Source organism: Myiozetetes cayanensis, unplaced genomic scaffold (assembly GCF_022539395.1).
Source record: "Myiozetetes cayanensis isolate MyiCay16 unplaced genomic scaffold, myiCay2020 scf1191, whole genome shotgun sequence".
NCBI classification, from domain to species: domain Eukaryota; kingdom Metazoa; phylum Chordata; class Aves; order Passeriformes; family Tyrannidae; genus Myiozetetes; species Myiozetetes cayanensis.
The window spans coordinates 1-11149 of record NW_026086817.1 but is presented as its reverse complement, the minus strand read 5'-3'; the positions used below and the strand labels follow the sequence as shown (position 1 = coordinate 11149).

Below are 11149 nucleotides of genomic sequence, written 5' to 3'. Positions count from 1 at the left end.
ACTGGGATGGACTGGGGGGTCAGAAGGGGCTTCCCAGTGCTGGGCAGGGGCCACCAGCGCCTCCTGGGACAGCTGCTCAAGGTACACTGGGTTAGACTGGTTTGGACTGGTTTATACTGGTTTATACTGGTTTGGGTTGGTATGTACTGGGAGGGCACTGGGATGGACTGGGGGGGTCAGAAGGGGCTTCCAAGTGCTGGGCAGGGGCCACCAGCGCCTCCTGGGACAGCTGCTCAAGGTACACTGGGTTAGACTGGTTTATACTGGTTTATACTGGTTTGGACTGGTTTGTACTGGTTTGGGTTGGTATGTACTGGGGGGGCACTGGGATGGACTGGGGGGGTCAGAAGGGGCTTCCCAGTGCTGGGCAGGGGCCACCAGCGCCTCCTGGGACAGCTGCTCAAGGTACACTGGGTTAGACTGGTTATACTGGTTTGGACTGGTTTGGACTGGTTTATACTGGTTTGGAATGTGGGACACTGGTTTGGACTGGGAGGGCACTGGGATGGACTGGGGGGGTCAGAAGGGGCTTCCCAGTGCTGGGCAGGGGCCACCAGCGCCTCCTGGGACAGCTGCTCAAGGTACACTGGGTTAGACTGGTTTATACTGGTTTATACTGGTTTATACTGGTTTGGAGCGGGGACACTGGTTTGGACTGGGAGGGCACTGGGATGGACTGGGGGGGTCAGAAGGGCTTCCCAGTGCTGGGCAGGGGCCACCAGCGCCTCCTGGGACAGCTGCTCAAGGTACACTGGGTTAGACTGGTTTATACTGGTTTATACTGGTTTGGACTGGTTTGGGTTTGGGGTGGTTTTAGAGGGACTGGGAGGGCACTGGGAGCAACTGGGAGGCACTGGGAGGGCTTCAGAGGTGATCTGGGGGCACTGGGAGGGCACTGGTTTATACTGGGAAGGTACTGGTCCATACTGGTTTATACTGGTTTATACTGGTTTTCCGCCCAGCTGGACGTGCAGATCATCCTGCAGGGGGCGCCCCTGTCCATACTGGGCCATACTGGTCAATGTTACTCCATACTGGTCCGTGTTATCTCATACTGGTCCGTACTGGTTTATACTGGTCTATACTGGTTTTTACTGGTTTCCCCCCCAGCTGGACGTGCAGATCATCCTGCAGGGGGCGCCCCTGTCCATACTGGGCCATGTCCCTCTATACCAGTCCATGTTACCCCATACTGGTCCATACTGGTCTATACTGGTTCATACTGGTCCATACTGGTTTATACTGGTTTTTTGCCCAGCTGGACGTGCAGATCATCCTGCAGGGGGCGCCCCGTCACGGGGGCCGGCCCCTGGGGGCGTACCTGCAGTACCCTGCACTGGTCCATACTGGTTACCCCATACTGGTTTATACTGGTTTTTACTGGTTTTTACTGGTTTATACTGGTTTTTTGCGCAGCTGGACGTGCAGATCATCCTGCAGGGGGCGCCCCGTCACGGGGGCCGCCCCCTGGGGGCGTACCTGCAGTACCCTGCACTGGTCCGTACTGGTCTATACTGGTTTATACTGGTTTATACTGGTTTATACTGGTCTATACTGGTTTATACTGGTTTCCCCCCCAGCTGGACGTGCAGATCATCCTGCAGGGGGCGCCCATGTCCATACTGGGCCATACTGGTCAATGTTACTCCATACTGGTCCGTGTTATCTCATACTGGTCCGTACTGGTTTATACTGGTCTATACTGGTTTATACTGGTTTCCCCCCCAGCTGGACGTGCAGATCATCCTGCAGGGGGCGCCCCTGTCCATACTGGGCCATGTCACTCCATACCAGTCCATGTTACCCCATACTGGTCCGTACTGGTCCATACTGCGTCTCTATACTGGTCTATACTGGTTTATACTGGTTTTCTGCGCAGCTGGACGTGCAGATCATCCTGCAGGGGCGCCCCTGGTGCGTACCTGGGCCATGCACTCCTGCACTGGTCCATTGGTTACCCCATACTGGTTTGTACTGGTTTGTACTGGTTTATACTGGTTTGTACTGGTTTCGGCGCAGCTGGACGTGCAGATCATCCTGCAGGGGGCGCTCCGTCACGGGGGCCGCCCCTGGGAGGCGTACCTGCAGTGACCCTGGGCACTGGTGCATACTGGTTACCCATACTGGTCAGGTACTGGTCCATAATGGTTTATACTGGTTTATACTGGTTTTCTGCGCAGCTGGACGTGCAGATCATCCTGCAGGGGGCGCCCCTGTCCATACTGGGCCATACTGGTCAATGTTACTCCATACTGGTCCGTGTTATCTCATACTGGTCCGTACTGGTTTATACTGGTCCATACTGGTTTTTACTGGTTTCCCCCCCAGCTGGACGTGCAGATCATCCTGCAGGGGGCGCCCCTGTCCATACTGGGCCATGTCCCTCTATACCAGTCCATGTTACCCCATACTGGTCCATACTGGTCTATACTGGTTCATACTGGTCCATACTGGTTTTTACTGGTTTTCTGTGCAGCTGGACGTGCAGATCATCCTGCGGCATACGGTTACTGGTCTGCGCAGCTGGCGTGCACATCCTGCGGGCGCCCGCACGGGCCGCCCCCTGGGGGCGTACCTGCAGTACCCTGCACTGGTCCATACTGGTTACCCCGTACTGGTCCGTACTGGTTTATACTGGTCTATACTGGTTTATACTGGTTTTTTGCGCAGCTGGACGTGCAGATCATCCTGCAGGGGGCGCCGCGGCACGGGGGCCGCCCCCTGGGGGCGTACCTGCAGTACCCTGCACTGGTCCATACTGGTTTATACTGGTTACCCCGTACTGGTTTATACTGGTCTATACTGGTCTATACTGGTTTATACTGGTTTCCCCCCCAGCTGGACGTGCAGATCATCCTGCAGGGGGCGCCCATGTCCATACTGGGCCATACTGGTCAATGTTACTCCATACTGGTCCGTGTTATCTCATACTGGTCCGTACTGGTCTATACTGGTTTATACTGGTTTTTTGCGCAGCTGGACGTGCAGATCATCCTGCAGGGGGCGCCCCGCCACGGGGCCGCCCCCTGGGGGCGTACCTGCAGTACCCTGCACTGGTCCATACTGGTCCATACTGGTCCGTACTGGTTTATACTGGTCTATACTGGTTTTTACTGGTTTTTACTGGTTTTTTGTGCAGCTGGACGTGCAGATCATCCTGCAGGGGGCGCCCCGTCACGGGGGCCGGCCCCTGGGGGCGTACCTGCAGTACCCTGCACTGGTCCATACTGGTTACCCCATACTGGTCCGTACTGGTCTATACTGGTCTATACTGGTTTTTACTGGTTTATACTGGTTTCCCCCAGCTGGACGTGCAGATCATCCTGCAGGGGGCGCCCCGTCACGGGGGCCGCCCCCTGGGGGCGTACCTGCAGTACCTGGAGCACCTGGGGCAGCACCGGCCCCCGCCCTCGGCCTACGAGCTCTACGCCCGCGGCTACGAGGACTACCTGCAGAGCCCCTCCAGGTGGGAGGGGCTTAGGGGCCTGGGGGCGTGGCCTAAGAGAAGAGGGGAGGGGCCTAAGGATGTGGGGGAGGGGCTTCAGTGAATGGGGGAGGGGTTAAAGCAAAGGGGAGGGGTTAAAGGGAGGGAGGGACCTGCAGAGCCCCCTGAAGGTGGGAGGGGCTTAGGGGCCTGGGGGCGTGGTCTACAGGGTGGTGGGAGGGCTTAAGGATGAGGGGAGGGGCCTCTGATGAGTGGGGAGGGGTTAAAGCAAAGGGAGGGTCGAAGGAGGGAGGGACCTGCAGAGCCCCTCCAGGTGGGAGGAGCTTAGGGGAAAGGGAGGGGCTTAAGGATGGTGGGAGGGGCCTATGGGGTGGTGGGAGGGGCTTAAGGATGAGGGGAGGGACCTCGATGAGTGGGGGAGGGGTTAAAGCAAAGGGGAGGGGTCAAAGGGAGGGAGGGACCTGCAGAGCCTCCTCCAGGTGGGAGGGGCTTAATGGGGTGGGAGGGGCTTAGGGGGGAAGGGGAGGGGCCTAAGGATGTGGGGAGGGGCCTAAGGAAAAAGGGGAGGGGTTTAAGGGAGTGGGAGGGGTTTAAGGGAGGGAGGGACCTGCAGAGCCCCCTCCAGCTGGGAGGGGCTTAATGGGGTGGGGAGGGCTTAAGGGATGGTGGGCGTGGTCTACAGGGTGGGGGAGGGGCCTATGGGGTGGTGGGAGGGGTTAAAGCAAAGGGTGAGGTCGAAGGGAGAGAGGGACCTGCAGAGCCCCCTCCAGGTGGGAGGGGCTTAGGGGGAAAGGGGAGGGGCTTAGGGGTAAAGGGGAGGGGCCTAAGGATGTGGGGGAGGGGTCTCAGAGTGAGGGGAGGGGTCTCAAGTGAATGGGGAGGGGTCAAGGCAAAGGGAGGGGTGGAAGCCGGAGGGAGGGACTTGCAGGAGCCCTCCAGGTGGGAGGGGCCTAGGGGTGTGGAGGGGCCTAGGGTGGTGGGAGGGGCCTCAGTGAATGGGGGAGGGGTTAAAGCAAAGGGGAGGCTCTGAGGGAGGGAGGGACTGCAGAGCCCTCCTCCAGGTGGGGAGGGGCTTAAGGTGGACGAGTGGGAGGGGCCTACGAGCGTGGTGGGAGGGGCCTAAGGATGAGGGGAGGGGCTTCAGAGCAAGGGGAGGGGCCTCAATGAGTGGGGAGGGGTTCAAAGCAAAGGGAGGGATGGAAGGGAGGGAGGGACCTGCAGAGCCCCCTCCAGGTGGGAGGGAGCTTAGGGGCAAGGGGAGGGGCCTAGGGGTGGTGGGAGGGGCCTCAGTGAGATAGGGGAGGGGTTAAAGCAAGGGGAGGGGTTTGAGGAGAGGAGGGACCTGCAGAGCCCCTCCAGGTGGGAGGGGCTTAATGGACGGTGGGCGTGGCCTACAGCGTGGTGGGAGGGGCCTAGGGATGAGGGGAGGAACCTCAAGATGCAAGGGAGGGGCCTCAATGAGTGGGGAGGGGTTAAAGCAAAGGGGTGGGATGGAAGGGAGGGAGGGACCTGCAGAGCCCCTCCAGGTGGGAGGGGCTTAGGGGGAAAGGGAGGGGCCTAGGGGGTGGTGGGAGGGGCTTAAGGATGTGGGGGAGGGGCTTCAGTGAATGGGGAGGGGTTAAAGCAAAGGGATGGGGTCAAAGGGAGGGAGGGACCTGCAGAGCCCCCTCCAGGTGGGAGGGGCCTAACAGGGTGGGGGCGTGGCCAAGGGGGTGGTGGGAGGGGCTTAAGGGAAAAGGGGAGGGGCCTAAGGATGTGGGGAGGGGCTTCAGTGAATGGGGGAGGGTTAAAAGCAAAGGGGTGGGGTCGAAGGGAGGGAGGGACCTGCAGAGCCCCCTCCAGGTGGGAGGGGCTTAGGGGTGGGAGGGGCTTAGGGGTAAAGGGAGGGGTTTATGGGGTGGTGGGAGGGGCCTAAGGGGAGAGGGGAGGAGTTTAAGAGGGGTGGGAGGGGCTTGAGGGTAAAGGGAGGGGCTTATGGGGTGATGGGAGGGGCCTAGGGGGAGTGGGAGGGGCTTAATCTGGGTGGGAGGAGCTTAAAGAGAGAGGTGGGAGGGGCTAAAGGGGAAGTGGGAGGGGCTTAAAGCAAGAGGAATGCTGAAGAATGGGAGGGGTTTGAGGGTTGGGGAGGGGCGTGGCTTGATGGGAGGGGGCGTGGCTTGAGTGGGTGGGGTCCTAAAGGGGGCAGGGCTTAGTTGGGGGCGTGGCTTGAAGGGGTGTGGTCCTAAAGGGGGCAGGGCTTCATTGGGGGGGCGTGGCTTGAGGGGGTGAGGCCCTAAAGGGGGCAGGACTTCATTTTGGGGGGCGTGGCTTGAGTGGGTGTGGCCCTAAAGGGGGCAGGGCTTTGTTTGGGGGGCGTGGCTTGAGTGGGTGTGGTCCTTAAGGGGGCAGGGCTTCGTTTTTGGGGGTGTGGCTTGAGTGGGTGTGGCCCTAAAGGGGGCGGAGCCAGATGGGTTTAGGCAGGACCGGAAGAAAAGGGGCGTGGCTTAATGGGAAAGGGGGCGTGGCCTCTGCAAGAGGGGGCGTGGCCTCCTTAACTCCCTCCTAACCAACCCAAGCCAATTAAAAAACCCCCAAAATCCCCCAAAAATGGGGTAAAAGTGGGCGTGGTTTCACTTTGGGGGTGTGGTCTTGGCTTGTGGGCGTGTCCTGATGGTGGGCGTGTCCCTAACTGGCCCCGCCCCTTTCTAATTAAGCCCCTGATGGATAATTTGGAGTCGCAGACGTACGAGGTGTTCGAGAAGGACCCCATCAAGTACTGCCAGTACCAGCAGGTGGGCGGGGCTTACGAAAGGGGGCGTGGCCTCCTCAAAAGGGGCGTGGCCTCCTCAAAGGGGGCGTGGTTTGATGGAGGGGTGGGGTTTTAAAAGGGGGCGTGGCTTGGGGAGGGTCTTACTGGTTTGTACTGGGGGGTGGTTACTGGGGGACCACACCCTGTGCTGGCCACGCCCCCTTCATTAACATCTCATTTGCATAACAATGATCCTCAATAGGCTAATTTTTCTACTAAAAACCTCCTCATTTGCATAATTTCTGGGCTCATTTGCATATCTGGGCCTTATTTACATATCTGCTGTCCCTCTAATTAGAGTAATTTGAATGACTTTTAATTGCCCTTTTTAATTTCTCTTAATTTTTACATTTAGCTAAATTAATGTAAATTTATTCTTTTTTTAATGTTAATTGTTTTTTAAGGGATCAATTTAACTAATTGTAAGAAAATAATTTAATGAACTGTAAGAAATATTTGCCTCTTAATGAGCTGGGCTCTGATTTGCATATCCCCTCATTTGCATAATTTCACTGCTAATTTGCATACCAGGGCAATATTTAAATGACGAACCAATCTGGCTTTAATTAGGGCAACCCCCCTTAATTAGCTGATTAGTTCATTGTATCAATTCATTAATTAAGCTATTTTAATCAACATTAACAAGCTGGGGTGGGCGTGGCCCCAATTTACATACAAGATACCTCATTTGCATAACCACACCCTCTCATCCATTAATTAAGAGTTGGGTGGGGCAGGTTAATTATTTGGGTGTTGATTTGCATGACTCCACCCACCATCCTAATTTGCATGAATTGCTCCTAATTTGCATAAATCAATCTTAATTTTTCATAGATTTGACCTATTTTGCATAAATTTAGACCTAATTTGCCTTAATTATCCCTAATTTGCATAAATGAGCCCCGAATTCTGTGACCACACCCTTTGTTTTTGCAATTTCCCCTCATTTGCATAACGAGGTCCCTCATTTGCATGGCCACGCCCACCCAGTGGTTTATTTGTGTGGCCACGCCCCTGATTTGCATAACCCCGCCCCCAGGCCATCTACAAGTGCCTCCTGGACCGCGTGCCCGAGGAGGAGAAGGACTCCAGTGTGCAGTGAGTACCCCAAAAACGCCCCAAAATCACCCCAAAATCACCCCAAAACACCCCAAAACACCCTGAAAAACCCCAAAATTGACCTGAAACACTCCAAAATCACCTCCAATCACCCCAAAATCGCCTCAAATCACCCCAAAATCACCCCAAAACACCCCAGAATACCCAAAAATCACCTCAAATCACCTCAGAATACCCCAAAACACCCCAAAATTGACCTGAAACACCCCAAAATCGCTTCAAAACACCCCAAATTCGCCTCAAATCACCCCAAAATACTCAAAAATCACCTCATAACACCCTGAAAAACCCCAAAATGCCCCAAAATCACCCCAAAACACCCCGAAATCATCCAAAAGTACCCCGAAATCGCCCCCAGATGCCCCCAAATTGCCTCAAAATAACCCCAAAATCGCCCCAAAACACCCCCAAATCACCCCAAAATCACCTCAAATCACCCCAAAATCACCTCAAATCACCTCTGAATACCCAAAAATCACCCCAAAATCACCTTAGAATACCCCAAAATCACTTCAAATCACCCCAAAATCACCCCAAAATACCCCCAAATCACCCCAAATCACCCCAAAATCACCCCAAAATAAACCAAAATCACCCCAAAATCACCTCAGAATACCCAAAAATCACCTCGAAACACCCCAAAATCACCTCAAAATCACCTCAAATCACCCCAAAATCACCACAAAACCCCCAAAATCACCCCAAAATACCCCAAAAGCACCCCAAATCACCCCAATTCACCCCAAAATCACCTCAGAATCACCCCAAAACAAGCCAAAACCACCTCACAATACCCCAAAATGCCCAAAACCTCCCCAAAATTGGCTCAAAACACCCCAAAATTCCCCAAAATCACCCCATAACACCCCAAAATCCCCCTTTAACCCCCCAAAACCCCTTTTTTTCTCTTAAAACCCCCTTTTTTTCCCCTTTTTCTCCCCCACCTGGGGTTTTGGGGGTCTCCTCTCCCTGCAGGATTTCTGGGGGTCTCCCCTCGATTTGGGGAGGGGTCTGACCCCCTTTTAACCCCCCAAAATCCCCTTTTTACCCCAAAATCCCCCTTTAACCTCCCCAAACCCCCTTTTTTTTCTCTTTAAACCCCTTTTTTTCCCCCTTTTTCTCCTCTCATCTGGGGTTTTTGGGGTCCCCCCCAAACCAGGGTGCCCCCCAAATCCAGGGGGGTCTCCCCTCAATTTGGGGAGGGGTCTGACCCCCTTTAACCCCCAAAATCCCCTTTTTTACCCCAAAATCCCCCTTTAAACCCTAAAAAAATGTGGTTTTTTTCCCCATTTTCCCCCCCAGTTTGGGGTTTTTGGGGGTCCCCTCTCCCTGCAGGATTTCTGGGGGTCTCCCCTGGATTTGGGGAGGGGTCTGAGCCCCTTTCTAACCCCCAAAAATCCCCTTTTTTACCCCAAAATCTCCCTTTAACTCCCCAAAACCCTCTTTAAACCCTAAAAAATGTGGTTTTTTCCCCCCCAAATTGGGGTTTTTGGGGTCCCCCCCAAACCAGGGGTGCCCCCCAAATCCAGGGGGGTCTCCCCTCAATTTGGGGAGGGGTCTGACCCCCCTTTTAACCCCCAAAAATCCCCCTTTAACCCCCTAAAGCCCCCCTTTAAACCCTAAAAAATGTGGTTTTTTCCCCATTTTTCTCCCCCCAGTTTGGGGTTTTTGGGGGTCCCCTCTCCCTGCAGGATTTCTGGGGGTCTCCCCTGGATTTGGGGAGGGGTCTGACCCCCTTTTTTCCCCAAAAAATCCCCTTTTTCCCCAAAAATCTCCCTTTAACCCCCAAACCCCCTTTAAACCCTAAAAATGTGGTTTTCCCCAAATTGGGGTTTTTGGGTCCCCCAAACCAGGGGTGCCCCCAAATCCAGGGGGTCTCCCTCGATTTGGGAGGGTCTGACCCCCCTTTTAACCCCCAAAAATCCCCCTTTTTTTCCCCAAAAATCCCCTTTAACCCCCCAAACCCCCCTTTAAACCCTAAAAAATGTGGTTTTTTCCCCATTTTCTCCCCCAGTTTGGGGTTTTCGGGGGTCCCCTCTCCCTGTAGGATTTCTGGGGGTCTCCCCTCGATTTGGGGAGGGGTCTGAGCCCCTTTTTTAACCCCCAAAACCCCCCAAAAATCCCCCTTTAACCTCCTTTAAATCCCCCATACCCTAGAAAATACCCTTTTTTTCCCCCCAAATTGGGGGTTTTTCGGGGTCCCCCCCAAACCAGGGGTGCCCCCCAAATCCAGGGGGGTCTCCCCTCGGTTTGGGGAGGGGTCTGACCCCCGTTTCTCCCCCCCTGGCAGGGTGGTGATGGTGCTGGGGGCGGGCAGGGGCCCCTTGGTGGCGGCCACGCTGCGGGCGGCGCGGCAGGCGGGGACCAAGGTCAGGGTCTACGCCATCGAGAAGAACCCCAACGCCGTCGTCACGTGAGTCATGAGGGACCCCAGACCCAAATGGGATCAATTCTGATCAATTGGGATCAATACAGATCAATGGGGATCAATAGTGATCAATAGTGATCAATGGGGACCAAGGTCAGGGTCAGGGCCATCGAGAAGAACCCCAACGCCGTCGTCACGTGAGTCTGGGGTCAATACACAGCCCTAGAGATCAATACTGATCAATACACAGCCCTGGGGATCAATAGGGATCAATACAGATCAATAGTGATCAATAGTGATCAATAGTGATCAATGGGGACCAAGGTCAGGGTCAGGGCCATCGAGAAGAACCCCAACGCCGTCATCACGTGAGTCTGGGGATCAATACTGATCAATGGGGATCAATACTGATCAATGGGGATCAATAGGGATCAATAGTGATCAATAGGGATCAATACTGAGCCATAGGAATCAATAGAGATCAATACAGAGCCATAGGGATCAATAAGGAGCCATAGAGAGCAATAGGGATCCATAGGGACCCATAGAGATCAATACAGAACCATAGGGATCAATAGTGATCAATACAGAGCCATAGGGATCAATAGAGATCAATAGAACCCATAGGGATCAATGGGGACCTATAGGGATCAATAGGAGCCTATAGGAATCAATACAGAACCATAGGGATCAATAGTGATCAATACAGAGCCCTAGGGATCAATAGTGATCAATAATGATCAATGGGGACCAAGGTCAGGGTCAGGGCCATCGAGAAGAACCCCAACGCTGTTGTCACGTGAGTCTGGGGATCAATACTGATCAATACACAGCCCTGGGGATCAATACTGATCAATACACAGCCCTAGGGATCAATAGGGATCAATACAGATCAATAGTGATCAATGGGGACCAAGGTCAGGGTCAGGGCCATCGAGAAGAACCCCAACGCTGTTGTCACGTGAGTCTGGGGATCAATACTGATCAATAATGATCAATAGGGATCAATACAGATCAATACAGATCAATGGGGATCAATAGTGATCAATAGTGATCAATGGGGACCAAGGTCAGGGTCTACGCCATCGAGAAGAACCCCAACGCTGTCGTCACGTGAGTCTGGGGGGCACTGGGGATCAATAGTGATCAATACACAGCCCTAGGGATCAATACAGATCAATGGGGATCAATGGGGATCAATACAGATCAATAGTGATCAATAGTGATCAATGGGGACCAAGGTCAGGGTCTACGCCATCGAGAAGAACCCCAACGCTGTTGTCACGTGAGTCTGGGGATCAATACTGATCAATAGGGATCAATACTGATCAATACAGATCAATAGGGATCAATACAGATCAATAGTGATCAATAGTGATCAATGGGGACCAAGGTCAGGGTCTACGCCATCGAGAAGAACCCCAACGCC

General features: G+C 54.3%; 1 protein-coding gene and 1 long non-coding RNA gene across 2 annotated transcripts; both read left to right on the top strand.

The window, feature by feature from the left end:
- The first annotated feature begins 418 nt into the window (after window positions 1–418).
- LOC126635274 (protein arginine N-methyltransferase 5-like) lies at window positions 419–9865 on the top strand. Its single transcript, XM_050306292.1, has 6 exons — window positions 419–746; window positions 3306–3456; window positions 3748–3758; window positions 6139–6216; window positions 7273–7331; window positions 9643–9865. The coding sequence occupies exons 1-6, from the start codon at window positions 672–674 to the stop codon at window positions 9767–9769; spliced, it is 501 nt and encodes a 166-aa protein (XP_050162249.1). The 5' UTR covers window positions 419–671; the 3' UTR covers window positions 9770–9865.
- A 25-nt stretch (window positions 9866–9890) lies between these two features.
- On the top strand, window positions 9891–11143 carry LOC126635275 (uncharacterized). Its single transcript, XR_007627590.1, has 3 exons — window positions 9891–10044; window positions 10638–10789; window positions 10962–11143. It is a non-coding gene; the product is annotated as an uncharacterized LOC126635275 (long non-coding RNA).
- Window positions 11144–11149: the final 6 nt, after the last annotated feature.

Coding starts and splice junctions, on each gene's coding strand:
- LOC126635274 (XM_050306292.1), top strand. CDS start 672: ATGGACTGGGGGGGTCAGAAGGGCTTCCCAGTGCTGGGCAGGGGCCAC. Junction 747..3,305: donor TCCTGGGACAGCTGCTCAAG/GTACACTGGGTT, acceptor GGTTTCCCCCAG/CTGGACGTGCAGATCATCCT. Junction 6,217..7,272: donor AGTACTGCCAGTACCAGCAG/GTGGGCGGGGCT, acceptor CCCCGCCCCCAG/GCCATCTACAAGTGCCTCCT.